General features: G+C 47.5%; 2 protein-coding genes and 5 non-coding genes across 7 annotated transcripts; all 7 read left to right on the forward strand.

Annotated features, from left to right (window-relative positions):
* The first annotated feature begins 989 nt into the window (after positions 1 to 989).
* Positions 990 to 1,062, forward strand: trnav-aac (transfer RNA valine (anticodon AAC)). The gene has a single exon. It is a non-coding gene; the product is annotated as a tRNA-Val (tRNA).
* A 1,165-nt stretch (positions 1,063 to 2,227) lies between these two features.
* Positions 2,228 to 2,299, forward strand: trnad-guc (transfer RNA aspartic acid (anticodon GUC)). The gene has a single exon. It is a non-coding gene; the product is annotated as a tRNA-Asp (tRNA).
* Positions 2,300 to 8,181: 5,882 nt separating this feature from the next.
* trnal-uaa (transfer RNA leucine (anticodon UAA)) lies at positions 8,182 to 8,254 on the forward strand. The gene has a single exon. It is a non-coding gene; the product is annotated as a tRNA-Leu (tRNA).
* A 1,169-nt stretch (positions 8,255 to 9,423) lies between these two features.
* trnad-guc (transfer RNA aspartic acid (anticodon GUC)) lies at positions 9,424 to 9,495 on the forward strand. The gene has a single exon. It is a non-coding gene; the product is annotated as a tRNA-Asp (tRNA).
* A 666-nt stretch (positions 9,496 to 10,161) lies between these two features.
* trnav-uac (transfer RNA valine (anticodon UAC)) lies at positions 10,162 to 10,234 on the forward strand. Its single transcript has one exon. It is a non-coding gene; the product is annotated as a tRNA-Val (tRNA).
* A 2,255-nt stretch (positions 10,235 to 12,489) lies between these two features.
* Positions 12,490 to 14,411, forward strand: LOC133458833 (proteasome assembly chaperone 4-like). Its single transcript, XM_061739033.1, has 3 exons — positions 12,490 to 12,705; positions 13,942 to 14,017; positions 14,185 to 14,411. Exons 1-3 carry the CDS (start codon positions 12,490 to 12,492, stop codon positions 14,268 to 14,270), a joined length of 378 nt encoding a protein of 125 aa, XP_061595017.1. The 3' UTR covers positions 14,271 to 14,411.
* Positions 14,412 to 14,559: 148 nt separating this feature from the next.
* Positions 14,560 to 17,404, forward strand: LOC133458834 (nuclear factor 7, ovary-like). Its single transcript, XM_061739034.1, has 2 exons — positions 14,560 to 14,579; positions 15,869 to 17,404. The coding sequence occupies exons 1-2, from the start codon at positions 14,560 to 14,562 to the stop codon at positions 17,313 to 17,315; spliced, it is 1,467 nt and encodes a 488-aa protein (XP_061595018.1). The 3' UTR covers positions 17,316 to 17,404.
* Positions 17,405 to 23,080: the final 5,676 nt, after the last annotated feature.

Genomic DNA, 23,080 nt, shown 5'->3' on the forward strand with positions numbered 1-23,080 from the left:
GGATTCAGCCCCAAAACACCACCTCCATCCCGGCTCACCCGGAGCCCCCCAAAGACCCGGCTCACCGGAGTGAAAGAGCCAGCCTGCGGAGCTGGAGGACCAGGGTCCTGGTACCCTAAACACCCAGACGCTACTGGTACCATGAACAGCACTCTGTCAGATGCTCAACGCATATTGCTTTTCACTCATGTTATGGTTTCAGGACCGTCTGTTAGGACCTTCCGTAATTTTCTTCAAAGAAAAAGAAATGGCTGTCCTCGTTAGTATAGTGGACAGTATCTCTGCCTGTCACGCAGAAGACCGGGGTTCGATTCCCCGACTGGGGGATTTCTTGTTTAGTACGATGATTTTATTCAAGTAAACATTGGTCATTAAGAAAATAGACTCTAGCAGCTGCTTCTCAATGCTGCAGCTGGAGGAAGCTCTGACTGAGGTAGGATTATTTACACACAGAAATATCATTGAAGAAGTTCTGAAGACTGAAAATATTTCTGTCAAGTGAAAAGAGCAATTATTTAGGACAGCATAGAGCATCACTCGGATCTGAAAGTCAATCTGCAGCAGAAGATGTCTGAGATATCCAAACAAGATTTTAGAGGGACAGAGCAGATGTTGTGTCTACATCGGTGGTGGTAAATCTCTTTAAAACTCTGGTTGTTTGGTCGCTCTCCTCTTCTTCCTCACTGCTGATCCGTTCCAGTCCTTGTTCTGGAGCTAGTGATGGTTGATCAGTGGTCCAGCACTGAGAGATGGATGAAAATGCAGGATGATAAAAATGAATTAAACTTTTTTCCAGGTAGGATCAGAACATTGGGTATGTCAAAGTTGCAGCACAAACCTTTGGATTGGTGCACTTACTTTGTCAGCTGTAATCAGAAACTCCTTTGGACTTTGACTTAACCTGCAGTATCCATCTTGCTGTCAAGAATTGTAGCAGATATTTTTTACAGGATTTCTTTCATTATGCCCGCTGTTTTCAAAGCATGTCAGTTTCCGTAGTGTAGTGGTTATCACGTTTGCCTAACACGCAAAAGGTCCCCTGTTCGAAACTGGGCGGAAACATGTATGACTTTGCAATAACATTATCTGGACTTGGAAAACCACTGCAGTCCTCTTCTTGGTGCACAGGACAGGAAGGCCGACCATCTCTTTCTCGCATTGGGTCTCATGCAGAAATTATTTTTTGTCTCAGTTCCACAACTGACCAAGAGCCAGTCATTCTCCTTTCACCTACACTTTAAAATGTCCAATTTTCAGGAAAAAAATAAACGTATTAACTGCCTGACACAGTCTGATGGCTGGTTTCTCAGCAATGCTGGGTGCTGAAGAGGTGAAACAACCGTGGATGAGCGTCTTTGGTGTCCCAGAGACCCTGTTGGAGGTCCTCTAAAACTCATGAGAACCGGGCCGAGGGCCGGGACTTCTAGCCGACCGAGTCCGAGAAAGGTGCACCGTTGTCGGACACTTTTTCGTCGATCACCGGTCCTCGGCTGGAAGTCCCGACCCGAGCGATTTAGCGGTCTAAACTCGGGCTGAACGATGCCCTTCTACCCTCCAGAATATTCTAAACTCTCTCATGGTGGTCTCTGACTCGTATTACAAACCGTAAGCTAGCGCTACGTGGCACCTTCAGACATGGGAGTTTAGCGGACCGCGACCGGAGTAAATGACTAATTTCCACGTTCGAAAAGGTTCTTCCAGAAAGTGGTTTAGAGCACGTTTCAGAGCATTTGGAACACAATGAAATAGGTTTGTAGGAAAGTATAAAAAAATGTTATTGGCTATATCTGGGGAACCAGGCGAGAATCGCGCGGCTTCATCCGCATTCCCTTTGTGCTGAGGCAGCGGAGACCCAGCGGAGGATAGCGGGGCTTACATCCGCGTTCCAATCGTGCTGAGACGGCTGACAGCCGCGCCTCCCCTCGTCCCGGAGAAAAACTCACCACAGCCGGCCCGAAGCCACTTAGCCTCGTGGATTCAGCCCCAAAACACCACCTCCATCCCGGCTCACCCGGAGCCCCCCAAAGACCCGGCTCACCGGAGTGAAAGAGCCAGCCTGCGGAGCTGGAGGACCAGGGTCCTGGTACCCTAAACACCCAGACGCTACTGGTACCATGAACAGCACTCTGTCAGATGCTCAACGCATATTGCTTTTCACTCATGTTATGGTTTCAGGACCGTCTGTTAGGACCTTCCGTAATTTTCTTCAAAGAAAAAGAAATGGCTGTCCTCGTTAGTATAGTGGACAGTATCTCTGCCTGTCACGCAGAAGACCGGGGTTCGATTCCCCGACGGGGAGACTTCTTGTTTAGTACGATGATTTTATTCAAGTAAACATTGGTCATTAAGAAAATAGACTCTAGCAGCTGCTTCTCAATGCTGCAGCTGGAGGAAGCTCTGACTGAGGTAGGATTATATACACACAGAAATATCATTGAAGAAGTTCTGAAGACTGAAAATATTTCTGTCAAGTGAAAAGAGCAATTATTTAGGACAGCATAGAGCATCACTCGGATCTGAAAGTCAATCTGCAGCAGAAGATGTCTGAGATATCCAAACAAGGTTTTAGAGGGACAGAGCAGATGTTGTGTCTACATCGGTGGTGGTAAATCTCTTTAAAACTCTGGTTGTTTGGTCGCTCTCCTCTTCTTCCTCACTGCTGATCCGTTCCAGTCCTTGTTCTGGAGCTAGTGATGGTTGATCAGTGGTCCAGCACTGAGAGATGGATGAAAATGCAGGATGATAAAAATGAATTAAACTTTTTTCCAGGTAGGATCAGAACATTGGGTATGTCAAAGTTGCAGCACAAACCTTTGGATTGGTGCACTTACTTTGTCAGCTGTAATCAGAAACTCCTTTGGACTTTGACTTAACCTGCAGTATCGAAAGTTACGCCTGTAACTACGGTTCTATGAGTCCCGGATGACCGCCAGGCGGTGCTGTAAGCACTGGATATCTCCCCCTCGCGCATGCGCATGTCGAGTACAATACCAACAATGTCACGTCACCCGTGACCCCTGCATGACCCCCGGAAGGGTATATCTTCCGGCGTCAGCATGGGATCTTCTCCTAGAATCTTCTCGCGAGAGCACGAGGATTCGGAGTGACCGGCAGGCCTGGCGGTCATCCGGGACTCATAGAACCGTAGTTACAGGCGTAACTTTCGTTCTATTTCGTCCCTACTGACCGCCAGGCGGTGCTGTAAGCACTGGATGACGAATACCAACAATGTCACATAGAATCCCGGTCACATACCTCACTGATCAGGGGCAGAAGGACCCGGGAGTAGAACCACGCCCAATGGTTGGGGAGTGGCGACATTGATCCGGTAAAACCTGGAGAACGTGTCTGGCGACGTCCACGAAGTCGCGGTGCAGATGTCCTCCAGAGGCACCCCCTGCAGGGCAGCCAAGAAGCTGCAACGCTTCTGGCTGAGTGGCACCTCACCCCCACTGGTAAGGGGCGGCCACTGGCCCTGTGGGCGCGTTCGACGGTGTCCACCACCCAGTGGGACGGCGCTGTCCAGAAACAGCACGCCCCCTGTTGGGGCCACCATGGCAGAGAACAAGCTGCTCCGACCGTCGCACAGGCGCGGTAGCATAAGCAGCAAGGACCCGTACGGGGCACAAAGGGCTCGGCCCACTCTCTGCAGGACCTAGGGCAGGAACGCCACGTTCGGCCACAACATAGCCCCTGAGCTGACTGACAGGGCATGTAACTCATCGACTCGCCGATGTCATGGCGAGGAGAAAAGCTATCTCCATAGAGAGCCACTTCAGGCCCACCCGGGCCAAGGGCCCAAAAGGGTGGAGAAGAGAGGGCACCTAGCACCATGGGCAGGTCCCACACTGCTCGGGGGTTTATATTCACGTATATGTTCTGGTTCTCTGGAAAGCGTCTAGAGACAACATCTGTTGTATTAGACGCTATATAAATAAAATCGAATGGAACCAAAAACTGGGGCATTTGGGCCCCTCGGGGGGGTGGGGGGGCGTAGCCTCAGAGCCCCCCTGAGAAAGAGAAACCAGCCGGTGGCACCCCACGGTGGCATTCTCAACCAGGGCGTGTTGCGATGAAATGACCGCCACATGCACCCTTAAAGTGGACTGAGCACGGCCACCATCCAGGAGGGACCGAAAGGAACCCCAGGATCGTGGCCACGGGGCAAAGAACAGGGTCCTCTGCCCCGTCTGCACACCAGGCAGAGAATCTCCCCCACTCGCACTCATACCAGAGGCGGGTGGGAGGCACATGGGCATTCGAGATGCCAGCCCTGACGGGTTCGCAGCGGCCAGACTCAGAGCCAAAAACGACGGGGTCGGGGTGCAAAACCTGAATCCCCGGCTGGAAAAGACGGTCCCTCTGGGGGGCGTCATGTCGTGTCGCAGCAGAGCCTCCGCAGCAGTGGAAACTACGTTTCCCCGGTCGGAAGGGGGCCACCAAGAGGAGCCCGTGAGCCCTCTGGGGGACCCTCTGCAAAGGCGGCTTGCGCCGGGAGAGGAAGTCCGTCACCCGGTTCCTGTCTCCAGGCAGGAACATCGCCCGAAGGCCGGGCAGGCGAGGAGCTGTCCACGCTAGGAGGCCCCGGGACACCTGCAGCAGCTGTGCAGAGTCGGGGCCCCCTCTGGTGGCCGATCAAGGAACAGTGGACACACTGTCTGACTGACCCGGCACGTGCCCCCCCCCACAGGAGTTGCAAAAAAAAATGTTAGTGTGAAGTGCAGAGCCCAGAGCTCCAGCACGTTGATGCGGCGCGTGCGGACCCGGGAGGACCACTGATGACAGCCTCCCGGCAGGGAGGGGACAGCATCTAAGGGCACACCCCTCAGCCGGAATGTCCCGTCTTTCCAGGGTGCAAGGGTATTGACACACACCTGCGAAACCCTGACCAGCCTGCGCCTGTGCGTCTTGCCATCCAGGCGAGGGCTGCACATTGCAGGGGGCGTAGCGACAGCAGGCCCAAAGGTATAAGAGGGGCAAGGGTTGCCACCACGCACCTGGTGAAAAAATCCTCGGTGACAGGGAGGGTCCGCACAGGAGCACCCTGAACCGACAACGGTGGCCCCGGTAGGCGAACCCCCGGAACCACCGGTGACGTGCCGCGACCGGCACGTGAAACAAGCGCCCTGTAGGTCCACAGCTGCAAACCACTTCCTCCTGACCAACGCAGAGCATCTGCTGTGGTCAAGCCTCCGGAAGGGCAGGACCTTCACGTATTCGTCGAGGTCCCTCAGGGCCAAGATGGGACGACGTCCGTCGTCTCTCTTGCTGACGAGAAAGTAGCTCAAGTAGAACCCCCAGGCCGCGGCGGGGGGTCCACCGGCATGATGGTGCTATGATAGGCCAGAATGTTTGCCGGGTCTCTGACGATGGTCATTTCAACCCGGCTGGAGGTAGGAGGCCGGTGTCGGAACTGCAATACGTACCCCTGGGCTAGGGTGGAAACCACCCGGGCCCCGATGAGCAGGCAGCCCAGTAACTGAGCTGCTGCCGGGAAAAGCAGCCGACGACCGGCCCCGTGGCCCTAGCGTCGTCTCCCCCGGCCTCTGGACGTGCCGGGGGGGCGATGGTCGAGGTCAACACCCAGACTCTGCCGGGGCGGTCCGCGCACAGGGGGGCGAAAGCCCCCGGCAGGCTGTCCAACGGGCCATTGGGAGCTGCGCTGGCTCCCGTGGGCAGGTGGTTGGGGGCGACGTCCAGGGGCGGACGAAGGACCCCTCGGTGTACTGGAAGCGGGCGCCCTCCTGTGAAGGTGCACCAGTCGCTGCCTGGTCTCATCGGCCAGGGCGGTGCGGTCCAGAGCTTCCAGGGCAGTTGCCCCAAACAGCTCCCCCGGTTCTGCCGGTGCCTGACGAAGAGCCCTGCGAGCAGTCTCTGTCAGGGGTGACTGCGCCAGCCAGACATGACGGCGCGTGTGCACCAGGGTGGACATCAGCCGCCCCAGCTCCCTCGTCTGGGAGGCAAAAGCCTGTAGGGACACATCACACAAGTCCTGTGTGGAACCGTCCACCTGTGCACCCTGCAGGGAGGTGGAGAGAGCCAGTAGCAGATGAGAAAGGGTGTTCCCCAGCCGGCCGATGCGCGCCGCTGTGTCATAAGCCTTACAAATATGCCCATCAGTAACCCTACACTGGGTAGAGGGGCACTTGGGATCTGGCTTCAGAGCCTCATCAGGAGCCACTATCAGCGCTGCAATGGAGGGCTCGATGGGGGGCATGTGGTGGAGACCAGCCACTGCCGCGTCCTCCATCGCCGTCAGAGCGCGGTCATCAGCTGTCAGCCTGGAGAGGGCTGTGACATCTCTCCAGCATGAGTGCAGCTCCCTCAAAAAATCCGACGACGGCGGAATGGTGAATTCCACCGGAGAAGGATTGCGCCTGTGGAAGGCGCTAGAGGCCACCTCCGCACGCGGTGCATCCAGCTGCAAGTGTGCCAGGGCAGTGCGGATCACGCTCTCCACGGAGGAACAAGCCGTCCCCTCCCGAGAGCTCTGGGCAGATGAGTGCGAGGAGAACCCCGAGCGCTGTGAGGCCGGGTCCCCTGATGGCACGTTGAAGTGGCTCGCCGAGGCTGCAATGGAGATGGCGTCCTCTGGCAGCGGCGGTGGCGACCCCAGAGCAAACTCTGGCATGGCAGGTTCCACCTGGCCAGTACCAGGTTGCAGATTGAGGAGGAGCGCCTTCATCTGCTCCATGTCGGCAGCCAAGCGATCTACCTTCGAGGAGAGCTGGCTCGTCATCCGCCGTCGTTTGGGGGCCCCCACCACTCTCTTTGCCGATCGCTTCAGAGAAGACTGCGGCTGGGATGAGGGGAGGCTGGCCGACGGCCCCGGCTGCTCAGGGCCCAGGCATGACACGCAGAGGTCCTGGTCAACCGCAGGATCCAGGGCGGCCATGCACCCTGAGCATGAACGCTCCATCACAGCGACCGGTGGGAGAGGGAGCGGACACGCTGCCGTCGCCACGGATGTGCTGGCAGGAGAGAGGAGCGGACACGCTGCGTCACCACGTAGGTGTCAGTGGGAGAGGGGAGCGGAAACGCTGCCGTCACCACAGCGAGCACGCTGCCGTCACCACCAATATGCAGGCAGGAGAGGGGAGGGCCACGCTACCGTCAACACAGATGTGTCAGTGGGAGAGGGGAGCGGAAACGCTGCCGTCACCACAGCGAGCACGCTGCCGTCACCACCGATATGCAGGTGGGAGAGGGGAGGGCCACGCTGCCGTCAATACGGGTGTGTCAGTGGGAGAGGGGAGCGGAAACGCTGCCGTCACCACAGCGAGCACGCTGCCGTCACCACCGATGTGCAGGTGGGAGAGGGGAGGGCCACGCTGCCGTCACCACGGCTATGAGAAAAGGCAAAAAAAGGCGTCTTTACTCAAAAGGAAGAGAACAATCCTCTCCTTTTTCTTTTCCTTTTTTTTTTTTTTTTTTTAAGAAAAAATAATTGCAAGGAAAAAAACAATGTTGTCACATTAATAAAGTGGGAGAGGGAGCAAAACGCTGCCGTCACCACAAATGTGCCGGTGGGAGAGGGCGTGGCCTTCACCACGGCTGTAAGAAGGACAAAAAAAAGGTGTTCTTTTTTTTTTTTTTCAAAGAAAAAAATAATCCCTTTCTGTCTTCTTTTTTTTTTTTTTTTCCCAGCAGAAAAAATAACTCCACAGAATGTTCAGGTGTCGGGCGCAGCCAACAGCTTACCTTCTGTCAGCTGGGCCAGGGGGGCGGGGCGGGGAGACGCCGCCGCCGCCGCAACGAACACCAATAAATACCAATAAATACCGCGCGGCCACAGCCTCTTGGAGGACGACAGAGATCGTTACTCCTACCTTACGGCACGAAGCTGCACGGGGCCGGCGGTTTTAGGGAGGAAAGGAAGAAGCTTTCAACCAGCCTTCTATTTCCGTCCTGTACTTCAGCGCGACGCGAGAAGAATAAGGAGAAGATCCCATGCTGACGCCGGAAGATATACCCTTCCGGGGGTCATGCAGGGGTCACGGGTGACGTGACATTGTTGGTATTGTACTCGACATGCGCATGCGCGAGGGGGAGATATCCAGTGCTTACAGCACCGCCTGGCGGTCAGTAGGGACGAAATAGAACCATCTTGCTGTCAAGAATTGTAGCAGATATTTTTTACAGGATTTTTTTCATTATGCCCGCTGTTTTCAAAGCATGTCAGTTTCTGTAGTGTAGTGGTTATCACGTTTGCCTTAAACGCAAAAGGTCCCCAGTTCGAAACTGGGTGGAAACGTGTATGGCTTTGCAATAACATTATCTGGACTTGGAAAACCACTGCAGTCCTCTTCATGGTGCACAGGACAGGAAGGCCGACCATCTCTTTCTCGCATTGGGTCTCATGCAGAAATGATTTTTTTGTCTCAGTTCCACAACTGACCAAGAGCCAGTCATTCTCCTTTCACCTACACTTTAAAATGTCCAATTTTCAGGAAAAAAATAAACTTATTAACTGCCTGACACAGGCTGATGGCTGGTTTCTCAGCAATGCTGGGTGCTGAAGAGGTGAAACAACCGTGGATGAGCGTCTTTGGTGTCCCAGAGACCCCGTTGGAGGTCCTCTAAAACTCATGAGAACCGGGCCGAGGGCCGGGACTTCTAGCCGACCGAGTCCGAGAAAGGTGCACCGTTGTCGGACACTTTTTCGTCGATCACCGGTCCTCGGCTGGAAGTCCCGACCCGAGCGATTTAGCGGTCTAAACTCGGGCCGAACGATGCCCTTCTACCCTCCAGAATATTCTAAACTCTCTCATGGTGGTCTCTGACTCGTATTACAAACCGTAAGCTAGCGCTACGTGGCACCTTCAGACATGGGAGTTTGGCGGACCGCGACCGGAGTAAATGACTAATTTCCACGTTCGAAAAGGTTCTTCCAGAAAGTGGTTTAGAGCACGTTTCAGAGCATTTGGAACACAATGAAATAGGTTTGTAGGAAAGTATAAAAAAAATGTTATTGGCAATATCTGGGGAACCAGGCGAGAATCGCGCGGCTTCATCCGCATTCCCTTTGTGCTGAGGCAGCGGAGAGCCAGCGGAGGATAGTGGGGCTTACATCCGCGTTCCAATCGTGCTGAGACGGCTGACAGCCGCGCCTCCCCTCGTCCCGGAGAAAAACTCACCACAGCCGGCCCGAAGCCACTTAGCCTTGTGGATTCAGCACCAAAACACCACCTCCATCCCGGCTCACCCGGAGCCCCCCAAAGACCCGGCTCACCGGAGTGAAAGAGCCAGCCTGCGGAGCTGGAGGACCAGGGTCCTGGTACCCTAAACACCCAGACGCTACTGGTACCATGAACAGCACTCTGTCAGATGCTCAGGCGCATATTGCTTTTCACTCATGTTATGGTTTCAGGACCGTCTGTTAGGACCTTCCATAATTTTCTTCAAAGAAAAAAGAAATGGCTGTCCTCGTTAGTATAGTGGACAGTATCTCTGCCTGTCACGCAGAAGACCGGGGTTCGATTCCCCGACGGGGAGACTTCTTGTTTAGTACGATGATTTTATTCAAGTCATTGGTCATTAAGAAAATAGACTCTAGCAGTTGCTTCTCAATGGTGCAGCTGGATCAGAGGAAGCTCTGACTGAGGTAGGATTATATACACACAGAAATATCATTGAAGAAGTTCTGAACACTGAAAATATTTCTGTCAAGTGAAAAGAGCAATTATGTAGGACAGCATAGAGCATCACTCGGATCTGAAAGTCAATCTGCAGCAGAAGATGTCAGAGATATCCAAACAAGGTTTTAGAGAGACAGAGCAGATGTTGTGTCTACATCGGTGGTGGTCAATCTCTTTAAAACTCTGGTTGTTTGGTCGCTCTCCTCTTCTTCCTCACTGCTGATCCGTTCCAGTCCTTGTTCTGGAGCTAGTGATGGTTGATCAGTGGTCCAGCACAGAGAGACGGATGAAAATGCAGGATGATAAAAATGAATTAAACTTTTTTCCAGGTAGGATCAAAACATTGGGTATGTCAAAGTTGCAGCACAAACCTTTGGATTCGTGCACTTACTTTGTCAGCTGTAATCAGAAACTCCTTTGGACTTTGACTTAACCTGCAGTATCCATCTTGCTGTCAAGAATTGTAGCAGATATTTTTTACAGGAATTTTTTTCATTATGCCCGCTGTTTTCAAAACATGTCAGTTTCCGTAGTGTAGTGGTTATCACGTTTGCCTTACACGCAAAAGGTCCCCTGTTCGAAATTGGGCGGAAACATGTATGACTTTGCAATAACATTATCTGGACTTGGAAAACCAATGCAGTCCTCTTCTTGGTGCACAGGACAGGAAGGCCGACCATCTCTTTCTCGCATTGGGTCTCATGCAGAAATTAATTTTTGTTGCAGTTCCACAACTGACCAAGAGCCAGTCATTCTCCTTTCACCTACACTTTAAAAGGTCCAACTTTGCAGGAACAATAGAAAACATATTAACTGCCTGACACAGGCTGATGGCTGTTTTCTCAGCCCTGGAAAGTGCTGGAGAGGTGAAACAACCGTGGATGAACATCTTTGGGGTCCCAGAGACCCCACTGGAGGTCCTCTAAAATTCATGAGAACCGGGCCGAGGACCGGGACTTCCAGCCGGCCGAGTCCGAGAAAGGCACACCGTTGTCGGACACTTTTTCGTTCATCACCGGTCTTCGGCTGGAAGTCCCGACCCGAGTGCCAAAACCCGGGCCGAACGACGCTGTTCTACCCCCCAGAATATTCTAAAGCAGGGGTCACCAACCCTGGTCCTCAAGGGCCCCTATCCAGCATGTTTTAGATCTTTCCCTGCTTCAGCACACCATGAAGGAGCTGTGTCAACAACAGAGTTGTCCAGACCTTGATGACAAGTTAATGACGACCATTGATTAGAATCAGGTATGTTCATGCAGGGAGACACCTACAACATGCTGGATAGGGGCCGTCGAGGACCAGGGTTGGTGACCCCTGTTCTAAACTCTCTCGTGGTGGTCTCGGACTTGTATTATGAACCGTGAGCGAGCGCCACGTGGGACCTTCAGAACAGACATGGGAGTTTGGCGAAAATTACTAATTTCCACGTCTGAAAAGGTTCTTCCAGAAAGTGGTTTAGAGTAAGTTTCAGATTATTTGGAGGAAAATAATATAGGTTTGGAGGAAGCTATAAAAAAATGTTATTGGCTATATCTGGGGAGCCAGCCGGGAATCGCGCGGCTTCATCCGCATTCCTGTTGTGGATGAGGTGGAGGCCAGGAAAACTACATTATTTGGTGGTCACAGTAGTGGCATCACTAACAGAAAGAAAGCGAGTGAGTGGCAGCACGTTGTTGCTGCGCTAAACGCCTTGAGTGCCACGGACAGATCTGTGGCAGAAATAAAAAAGAAATGGTGTGTCACGTCTGGGGTATGGTGTGGACCCAAACGCAGGAGAGCAGGAGGCAGGAGACAGGAGTTGGCAAAAAACAAAGATTTATTCCAAAACCAAGATCAAAGTGCTGCTTAGCAGGATCAAAAAATGAACTAAACAGGGATCAAAAAACTTGGGCAGGAAACACGTGGCAGGAAACATGGAGGACAAAACAGTACGGTCCGATAGGGAACAAGGGCATTACAAGACCAGATATACTCAGGGGATAACGAGAGACGACGAGACACAGGTGCAGACAATTAGGGCAGATGGGACACAGGCGAGGCAAAACAGAAACTCAAAGACTGGGGGGGGAAGTCTAAAACCCTGACATGGTGTGATTTGAATGATGCATTCATTCCTTTCTTAATATCATTTTATGTGATGAAGTTCTTTAAATTCCCCTGTACAGTCGTCATGGAGGTGAAATGTAACCACAGAGACCATAACTGTTTCTGTACAAGGCTGTAAATTCTGACTAACAAACTGTAATTACGGAAGTGGTATTTCTTGATGATGGATTTAATGGTAACCAACGGTAACCAGATGATCATCTGGTGGGAGAGGTCACCAAGTGGTTACAGAGGTGGGCTTAGGCCGGCATGACAACAGGTGAACATCCATGGGCCCCTAAACCCCCTACTGCCCCCTGGGTCTAGTCCACTGGTGGTACTGAAACTAGTGTCACTAATGTAACTAGCATAGCGTAACTTGTGTAACTAATGTAACTAGCATAGCGTAACTTGTGTAACTAATGTAACTAGCATAGCGTAACTTGTGTAACTAATGGAACTAGCATAGCGTAACTCGTGTCACTAATGTAACTAGCATAGCGTAACTTGTGTAACTAATGTAACTAGCATAGCGTAACTTGTGTAACTAATGTAACTAGTGTAGTGTAATTTGTGTAACTAGCGTAACTAGTGTAGGCTAACTCATGTAACTAGCGTAGCATAATTCATGATGGCTTAAAAGCAGAGAACTAATCTCAGTGTGTTTCGTGAGATATACACTAACAAACAAAGAGTAATATTTTCTTTTATTCAATGTGTTTATTTGTGGCTCAAATGCACCATTTTGTGCGGTGATTATTTGGACATGGCCACGGCCTCCACGGGCCCCGCGGGCCCCACGGCCCCCCAGGCTGGCAGCATCTCCGACCCCCCCACCGGCATCTCGGTCCACGGCTTCTCGGAGCGGATCCTGGAGACGCTGGTCCACTTCCACGTGATGACGCTGCGCGGCGGCTTCTTCCTGTGGGTCGGTTCTGCTCCGGTTCTGTCCAAACTGGCCGTGTCCATGAGCAGCAGATACGTGAGTTTCTCTAGTCCTGGGGTGTCCAACCAGTCAGAGCCATGATTGGTTCCTGTGTTACTGCAAAGAACCACATCAACTACCCATGATCCTTCACTCCATCAACTACCCATGATCCTTCACTCCATCAACTACCCATGATCCCTCACTTCCTGCTCTCTCTGAGACATAAAAATACCATTAGAAAAAAGAAAGGTGAATCTGATTGGTTGTTAACTGTGGTATAATGAGCATATTATTTTTCAGTCCAATGTAAACAGTATACTGTTTATATTTCGTAATTATATATGTTTTACTTTTTTTTTTTACCCTTTCCCTGCATGTGTGTTAAGTTACTGCTGCTGCTCCAAGTGAATTTCTCCATTGAAGGAGAAATAAAGGACAACCTTATCTTATCTACCACGGCTTCTATTCTAAAGTCTTATCACAGCAGATCATTCCACGTCAGGGAAGCAACAATGTTTCCATGACAACAACCAACTGTTACAGATTTGTTGACGGTTACAGCAGGCAGCAAAAAGTAGCTGGTGTTAAAGTTTATTTTTTATGTATACGTGTCTTTCATTGCACCATCAAATAAAGTCGTAAGAGCCGCATGGTGCCGGGCCAAGAGCTGCATGCGGCTAGCGAGCCGCGGGTTGGCCAGCCCTGCTCTAAAGGTTGTTAAATCTGCACGGTACCGAGCTGCAGATCATCTCTCTGACCGGAGGTTGGACTTTGTTCTGCTGGTTTTACACTTTAGTTTAAGATAAGATAAGATCATCCTTTATTACTCCCTCAATGGGGAAACTCACGTGTTAGCAGCAGTACACACACACACACACACACACACACACACACACACACACACACACACACACACACACACACACACACACACACACACACACACACACACACACACACACACACACACACACACACACACACACACGCAGGGAAGGGGGTAAAAAGGTTAAAAAGTAAAATATATATATATATATATATATATATATATATATATATATATAATTACAAAATATTATATTCATAATATTATATTTAAATTTAATAATTTAATATTATATTTAAATATGAAGATAAACACATATCTGTCTATTTCTTAAATAGTTACGCCGTTGTGCTATTTTGGGATATATAGACTGTTTAAAGACTTGATACTTGTATTTCATCGGCAGTAGGATCATTTATGTAATTTCCTTTTATTGGGACTAAAACTGATTCTTCTTCTTGCAGGACTCGATGCCGTTGTCCACGTTAGTGATGGGAGACCCGTCGAACACCGCTGCCACCTCACTGGCCCAGAGATTAGGTGAATATGAACTTTCTACGGTCCCATCTGCTCCCGGGTAGTGTAGTAGGTGCTGATCCTCCTGCAGCATCAGGAGCTCCTGCAGCGCCCCTGGTGGTGGGAGGTGGAGCTGCGCTCATGGTCACTGTTGGGTCTCACTCACCCCTTTTCCACCAAACTGGTTCCAGGGCTGGTTCTAGTTCACAACTCTACAACTCAACTCAACTGGGAACCAGCTGAGAATCGGTTTACTTTTCCTTATCTCGGGTGCTAAGTGGAGCTATGTCATTTACGTCTCTGCCTCCCGGTGACGGACTCCCGCCTCAGTCTGATGGTGGAGAACCGGATCAGGGCGGAGCTGGAGCTCCACCCGGAGCTCTTCTGACCTCCGACATCCGACCTCTGGAGCTCCACCCGGAGCTGGAGCTCCACCCGGAGCCTTTGGACCTCCGACCTCTGGAAACGCAGCACCGCCGGCTCCTCCTCCTCTTCATCACCATAAGACCACAAAAAACTCATCCAGTGTTTTTTATTCACAATAAATTAAGTGTTTTATCAAAAACATGTTGGCCGATGGCTTTTTGTACAAATACAATTTTAATAAAATAAATAACACCTAGAAAACATCATTAGTGGTTGGCTTCTTTTTTTTCTTCTTTGTGTTTAACTCTTGAAAACATACAAACTAGTAAACATAGTGTTTATGTGCTAATTGTGTTTAAAAACCAGGGTTTCCTACGGGGGCTTGAAATCCTTGAAAGTGCTTATATTTCAATGTTGGGTTTTCAAGGCCTGAAAAGTGCTTGAATTTTAGTTTAAAGTGGTTGAAATTATAACTGTCTAAATATCAGTATCATATCTAATAAAATCAGTAAGATGAAACATAACTAGATGTTTACAGCAAGATACAATGTACATAATTGTGATAAAAAGCGGAAAAAATAATAGTATAAATATTCCTGTAGATATTTTAGCCCAGCGATAAGGTGCTTGAAGATTTTGAAAATGACCCTTGAAAGTGTTTTAAAAGTGCCTGAATTTGACCTTGAAAAATGTGTAGGAACCCTGGATTTCATTAGGGCCCGAGCACTGACAGTGCGAAGGCCCTATTGTATCTGTAGGAATTTTTTTTCTCGTTTTAATTTTTCCAATGAAATGAGGGCCTTTTTTCCCCCTAAACGTTCCCCAAAATTCACCAAATGTTGCACCAAGCCAGTCCTGGTGATAAATGTGATATTTCATGGTTTGCATTAATGGGCGTGGCCTAACGGCTCAACAGCGCCCCCTAGAAAACTTTGTGCCTCAAGCCCCACAATACGGTTTGACGTACACGCACGAAAATCGGTACACACCTGTATCATGTCACAACTTAAAGAAAAGTCTGCTGTGGACATTTTATAAACTGCAGAAAGTAAAGTACTGATCCTTAACAAAACTACAACACCGGTGAGCTCAATATTACCAAGGTTTATTGTAACTGGTGTGCACCAGGAGAGTCAACTGCAGCACAGGCTTGGACAGTCCAGTCTGGGGCAACATGCTGTTACATTTATTTTATATGGGAGTGGGTAAGACTTTTACAGATCATTGAAACAATATCCATTCAATGCAAATTGTGGCCTCCACAATAAAAAAGGCCCCAACTGAAAATTGATAGCATCATGGCAAGTCCACACCTCCTGCTGATAAGAACATATAAATCTATCTGTTGACGTCAGTAAAGTATATAAGTGAAACTCAAAGTTCATTTTTGTGACTGAACGGAGCTGAGACGCCATTTCAGGGTGGAGGTTATGAACTAAACACCCGAAATAAAAGGACTTAAATCTGTGATTCAGAGGGACATTTAACTGGTGAGTCTACCGATTGAAGAATACTTCAAAGATTTGAAGAAATAGATGAAAAAACTCTTAAAGATTACCTGAGCTGCCAGGTGTGTTTAGAGATTTTCAAAGATCCGGTGTCTCTGAGCTGCAGCCACAACTTCTGTTCAAGCTGCCTGAAAAAGTTATGGGAACAAGCTAAAAACAGAAACTGTCCCATCTGTAAAAGAAAATCTTCTAAAGACTATCCTGGTGTGAACTTTTCACTGAAGGAACTTGCCGACTCTTTTGCTGGAAGACAGACAGGTGGATCATCTGAGACTGAAAAAGAAGAAATGAGGCTGGAGGAAGTTTGTAAGAAACACCCAGGAACAACTCCACTGTTCTGTAGAGACGAACAGAGAGCGTTGTGTCCTGTCTGTGAGTTTTCTCTGCACCAGAACCACAAAGTGGTTCCTGTAGAAGAAGCAGTCGGTGAGCTGAAGGAGCTGCTGAAATCTGACTTAAAGTCTCTGCAGGACAAAAGGAACAAATACAAACAAGTGGAGGAAACATATAAAGATGTGGTTCAACACTCGGAGAAGCAGCTGCTGTCCACAGAGAAGCAGATCAGAGCAGAGTTCAACAAACTCCAGCAGTTCCTGAAGGAGGAAGAGGAGTCCAGACTGGCAGCTCTGAGGGAGGAAGAGGAGCAGAAGGGGAGGAGAATCAGCGGGGAGAGGAAGAGGATCCAGGAGCAGATCTCCTCTCTGTCAGACAGCATCTCTGCTGTGGAAGAAGAGCTGCAGAAAGACGACATGTCGTTCCTCAGCAGGTATAAATCCACCCGGGACAGAGCCAGAGAGCAGAGCTCAGTGTCAGATCCACGGCTGCTCTCAGGAACTCTGGTAGACGAGGCCAAACACCTGGGAAACCTGGCCTTCAGAGTCTGGGAGAAGATGGGGGACCAGGTCCACTTCAGCCCGCTGGTTCTGGACCCAAACACTGCAAACCGCTGTCTCTATCTGTCTGCTGATCTGACCAGTGTGAGGAAGGGAGATACAAACCAGCAGCTTCCTGATAATCCAGAGAGAAACGTCAAATACGCCCATGTTTTTGGTTTTGAAGGTTTGACCTCAGGGAAACACAGCTGGGAGGTGGAGGTGGGAGATTATCCTGACTGGAATATTGGTTTGGTTAAAGAGTCAGTTGACAGGAAGGGAGAGGTGTTTGTTTCACCTGAATATGGAATCTGGTGTTTGTTTCATCGTGATGGAAAATACAGCAATGGTTCTGGTAAGATCGTCACGGTGGAGACGAGTCTCCGGAGGATCAGAGTCCAGCTGGACTATGACGGGGGGACGGTTTCCTTCTACAACGCTGAAGAAATGACACACATCTACACTCACAGAGACACTTTCACTGAGAAACTCTTCCCTTTTTTCAGTCTGGGAAAGTCTGGTGATGCAAAAACTTCTGAGATCAGAATCTGTCAGACAAAGAATAGATTAACCTGAGATAAAGAAATATATATTTATGTGTCTTTAATGTTTTGATGGAATAACTTTTCCAAGATCAGGATTATTTTAAGTAAAAAGTTCACATGTACAAAACAAACAAATCTCAAAACTTTGAAAATACGACACATTTAAATATTATTGTAAAACATTCAGCGTATTTGTTCAGCGTTGAATAAGATAACAAAATATAAAGGTTTATAAAGTTGTGATTCATTTTATTCAAGTTTGTATTCATGTTATAAATGTGCTGGAATCACTGGGATTAGATTTGATGTTTTACTTTCAAACTTTACTGTTTAAATAAATGTTGTAACTAGTTAAAAATATGACATAAAAATACACCATGTTCCTAAATCTGAGAGTTATTTTTAATCAACCTGCTGATTTTATAACATTCGAAGAGTAAAAGTCAAATAAAATCGGTATTAAAGAACATATTTCTGTGTAAATGTTGTAAGTGTTCAAATGTCAGAGTTTATAAGTCGCTCCTCAAGTTTCAGTCCAAAGATCAGAGTTTTTAAACAAACTGCAACTAAAAGATACTAAAACATGAAAAACTGTTTAAACGTCTAAAAACACAGCTGGTTCTTATGTGAGTAAATGTTTCATAATTGTTGCTTCATATCTTTTTAAACCGTTAAATGTATAATGTATGTTTATTTTATCATTCTTTAACTGTGGTTCATAAAACCTTCATATGTGAAACATTGATTTTGTTTAAGTTTCTTTCAATCAAACATCTGTATTAACCTGGTAAACAAACATGATCATGATTTATTTTAATTATTTGATATCCTGATATAATAAACTGCATGTAATTTCTTTTTGGGGAAAATAAAACATTAATGAAGTGAACTGACTTCGGTTTAATGAGTCTGTAAAAACAGGGAGACACAGGTTTCTATTTAAATGGTCATTTTATTGATAACAGCTGAACACATTTTCTTGAAGTTAGAGAAACACGTGTAGCACGTAAAGCCAACGCAGCAACAATCCCAAGAATCAGAGAAGTAGAGGATTAATATTATAATACGGAATAAAAGCCAAACTGACAAAAGGAAACAAGTGAAAACTAGGAAGAGAGGAGTGATTGAAGAAGGTTGGAAACAGACGGAGCAGCAGAAAGAGAGAAAGAATCCTACGAGAGAGTCCCAGTCAGGGTTGCAGCTTCATGGCTGCTGCAGAAAGTATGCAGAAGTTCAGAGTGAAGACACTTGATCTCCTCCCTGATGCTTCATATCTGAAGGCACACTGCCCTCTAGAGGCCAGAGGAGAACAGTTCACCTGGTTTCATGTAGGACCCAACAATTGCTGACTCTCAGTCCTGACTCCAGCTGTTCTCACTCCTACACCATCGTATTCTCTCGGCATACACTTTCATTGCTATGCTGATGATACGCAGCTCTATTTGTCTATGAAGCCGGATGAGACAGAACCGTTAGTTAAACTTCAGGCATGTCAGTCTGGACCAAGAATGATAACCTCTGTTTTATCTGAATTTAGAAGCAGGACATTTCTGGACATCCAGTCCTTGATGTCCCTAAGACCATAGGCGCCGGAACCGTGGGTGCTTCGGGGCCCGAGCACCCACGGAGAAGGCCGAGCACCCACGGGGAGAGCAGAGTAGGCGAGCCCTCATGTCAACAATCACTGATTGGCTAAAGCGGTTTTCAAATAGAGGGCGCACAGCCGGCGCCGGCTTTCCCATTCAAGTGTATGTGCTGCCGCTGCGCAAGAGCGCGCTCCTGACGCACGGTGGGCGCAACGCGGCTTTCACCTAGAACTCGGCGCAGAGCCTGCGCGCATACACCTGTGTAGGCTACACATTTGTTGCAAGTTGCTTGGCGACCGAAAAAAAGTTTTTCCGGTCATGGCGCCGTTTTCCCACTCATTTGGACGTACAGTAGCTACAGCTCGGTTTGCAAAATGCATGTGTCCCTGATTCAAAGAAAAGCTCGGCTTTAGTTCTTCTTCTGAGGAGGAGGAGACGAGCAGCAGCAGCAAGGAGGGGATGGGTCCATGAAATCCTCATGAGAACACAGGATTTGGGGGAATACAGGCTCGTTCGGGAGCTACAGCTCCATGATGGCCAGGTCTACTTCAGGCTGAATCATATTTTATTAAAAAACCTTTCCGAACTATTTTGTTGTTTTTTTTAGCTCATGTCAGTCATTTTAGCGGACCTGTAGTGCTTCAGTTTGCAAAAGTATTGACATGTGGTCTTTTCATAACCATATATTGATCAATGATTCAATTGATCCCCAGATGAGGCATGGAAATGCTATATTTTATTTTAAATTGACATTTTATTGTTAAAAGAGCAAAATAATATCACATTTCTACCACTTAAACAGGTGTGTCCAAATTCTGTGAGATTTCTCTCCACTTTTGTCCCTTTTTATTGATGTCCCGATAGTCCTGCAGTCTCATCCCACAGCTCCTCACAGACTCACAGCCAAGATCATTCTTTCTTCCATGTTGATCGTCTCTGATCTACAAGCTGCAACTTTTTTTTCTCCCTCCACCTTCTCTCCTACACCGCCAAGATGCCGTCACAGGGCGCACGGTGAAATTAAAAAAATAATAATTTCTACTGTTGTAGATTAGAAACGATCAAGAGGGAAGAAAGAATGATCTTGGTTATGAACTATAGAAATATAGCCTCCTTTTTCTCAGATGAACACCCAAATTTACCCGATTATTATTTGTGTGTGTGTGTGTGTGTGTGTGCGTGCAGCGTTCATGTCCGTTACCGCTGTTGAATCTACGTTGCTGAATTGCTGAATCTCGTGCGAAACGACACTACATGACATTCAGCACCCACCAGAAAAAACATAATTCGGCGCCTATGGTCCAGAGCATCTTAGGAAGGGATTAAATGGTGTTGCGATGGTTTCCAGTGCAACTGTGAGAAACCTTGGTGTTGTTTTCGATCAGGATTTGTCGTTTAAGCCATATATTAATCAGGTTTGTAGAATAGCATTTTTCCATCTCCGTAATATTGCAAAAATTAGGAAAATCCTCTCGCAGAATGATGCAGAAAAACTAGTTCATGCGTTTGTATCTTCTAGACTAGATTACTGTAATGTGTTGTTAGCAGGATGTCCAAGTAATTTGCTGAATAGGCTCCAGCTGATCCAGAATGCAGCAGCACGAGTGCTGACAGGAACTAGCAGGAGAGACCACGTCTCTCCAGTGTTAGCGTCGCTCCATTGGTTACCCGTAAAATTCAGAATCCAATTTAAAATTTTATTACTTGCATATAAAGCCCAAAACGGCTTAGCTCCGCAGTATTTACAAGACCTGATAGTGCCTTATGTTCCTGGCAGAGCTCTCCGTTCTCAGAGTGCAGGTTTACTCGTAGTTCCTAGAGTATCTAAATGTAGATTTGGAGGGCGGGCGTTCTGCTATCAGGCACCACTACTATGGAACCAACTTCCAATCTGGGTTAAGGAGGCTGACACCACCTCCACCTTTAAAACTAAACTTAAAACCTTTCTGTTTAGTAAAGCCTATAGTTAGTGTTTAGTAAACCTCTAGCTGGTGTTGGTAAATCTCTAGGTCAGGGCTATTCAATTGGCGGCCCGCGGGCCACATGCGGCCCGCCAGGAGCTTTTATGTGGCCCCTGGTCATATTTCAAAAAAGGGGTTGTTTGTTGAAAAAAAAAAAAAAAAAAAAAAAAAAAAAATTTTTTTTTTTTTTTTTTTTTAAATAATAGTGATGCACCTGCGCTGCGCTGAGCTGTGCGTAATTTTGTTGGCCTGCTGCACACCGCTGGCTGACGAGCAGCCTTGAGACACATGCAGACAGACGGGCAGACAGATATGCCAGGAATGCGTTCACACAAGGTGCGATTTTTATTTGTAATGTGTGCAGAGAATGCATATAGCATTTAAGTTTAAGATGCTTGGTAGCCTTTTTTTAGTTGGTTAACGATGCATAGTGTTTGTACATGTTAATCTCTGTTGGAGATGTTTTTTACTTCAGATTTTTGGCCAGTGTTGCACAGTGTTAATGTTTGTCACATTATTATTAACCTCCGTTGTACAGAGGACTTGTTGACATAGGCTTCTAGGATTGGCCTGACATTTTTTTCATTTGAATAAGTGAGGACTTCTAAGCCTCCTATAATTTCATGTGATTGTTTTGTTTTGCTGATATTATGCACAGATGTTTCATTAATAAAGGAGCTTATGGTTAATATTTTGGTTCCTTATTTATAACATCAAACTGGCTACTATGGACTGAAATGCTTGTGCTCAATGCTTAATATAATATTCAAATAAGGAAATCTTGGTGGAAAGTGGTGCTTTGTCATTATGGCGTGTTTTATTAAAAGTAGGTCAATATCAACTTCATTAAGTTTGCACAATGCATGGTTTCAAAATGAACTTGCATTTAAAATAATATTTCTTTATCTGAATATTATATTTAACATTCACAATGACTAAATCTGGAGACAATTAATACATAATTCATATGTAAACTAGATATATTCAAATGTATAATACAAATGTATTATATATAAATAAGTCTTCGTCTTTGAGTGCAAATTACATTTTGAAAACCCCCAAATTTTCAAATTGTGCGGCCCTCTCCATACAGTCCTTTTGCAGATGTGGCCCCCGGCCGAATCTAATTGAATACCCCTGCTCTAGGTAGTGTAAACTCTAGTGTGTTAGAGTCAGTAGTCATAGTTGCAGCTATAGAACAAGACTATAATAGTTAGGCTCAAACATAGCTTCGTGGTAGATATGCTGCTATAGGCCTATGCTGCAGGGGGGCACCGACATGATCCACTGGGCGGTGCTGGAGGGCCCCCCCCCCCCTTATGAACCTGGTCCTCCTCAAGGTTTCTTCCTTCCTAAAAGGGAATTTTTTCTTGCCAATGTTTTGCTTAAGGCTTTCCTCCCACTAGGGGAGTTTTTACCTGCCATTTTTTATGTGATAATATCTCGGGGGTTTATGTTCATGTTCTGGGTCTCTAGAGACAACGTTTGTTGTATTAGAGGATATACATATAAGATTGAATTGAATTGAATTGAATAACATTCATTGAATAAAAATGTGGACAATTTGGACTTGGAAAACCACTGCAGTCCTCTTCTTAGTGCACAGGAAGACCGGCCATCTCTTTCTCGTATTGGGTCTCATGCAGAAATTATTTTTTGTTGCAGTTCCACAACTGACCAAGAGCCAGTTATTCTCCTTTGGGCTACACTTTAAAATGTCCAACTTTTCTGAAAAAAAAATAAACATATTAACTGATGACACAGGCTGATGGCTGGTTTCTCAGCCCTGGAAGTTGCTGGAGAGGTGAAACAACCGTGGATGAGCGTTTTTGGGATCCCAGAGACCCCGCTGGGGGTCCTCTAAAACTCATGAGAACCGGGCCGAGGACCGGGACTTCCAGCCGGCCGAGTCTGAGAAAGGCGCACCGTTGTCGGACACTTTTTCGTCGATCACCAGTCCTCGGCTGGAAGTCCCGACCCGAGCGATTTAGCCCACTGGTGGTACCGTAACTCGTGTAACTAATGTAACTAGTGTAGCAGAATTTGTGTAACTAATGTAAGTAAAATACCGTAACTCGTGTAACTCATGAAACTAGCGTAGCATAATTCATCATGGCTTAAAAGCAGAGAACTAATTTCAGTGTGTTTCGTGAGATATATACTAACAAACAAAGAGTAATATTTTCTTTTATTTAATGTGTTTAGTTGTGGCTCAAATGCACCATTTTGTGTGGTGATTATTTGGACAT

Source organism: Cololabis saira, chromosome 13 (genome assembly GCF_033807715.1).
Source record: "Cololabis saira isolate AMF1-May2022 chromosome 13, fColSai1.1, whole genome shotgun sequence".
In the NCBI taxonomy this organism is placed as follows: Eukaryota; Metazoa; Chordata; class Actinopteri; order Beloniformes; family Belonidae; genus Cololabis; species Cololabis saira.

Coding starts and splice junctions, on each gene's coding strand:
- LOC133458833 (XM_061739033.1), top strand. CDS start 12,490: ATGGCCACGGCCTCCACGGGCCCCGCGGGCCCCACGGCCCCCCAGGCT. Junction 12,706..13,941: donor TGTCCATGAGCAGCAGATAC/GTGAGTTTCTCT, acceptor TTCTTCTTGCAG/GACTCGATGCCGTTGTCCAC. Junction 14,018..14,184: donor CTCACTGGCCCAGAGATTAG/GTGAATATGAAC, acceptor AACTGGTTCCAG/GGCTGGTTCTAGTTCACAAC.
- LOC133458834 (XM_061739034.1), top strand. CDS start 14,560: ATGTTGGCCGATGGCTTTTT. Junction 14,580..15,868: donor ATGTTGGCCGATGGCTTTTT/GTACAAATACAA, acceptor TACCGATTGAAG/AATACTTCAAAGATTTGAAG.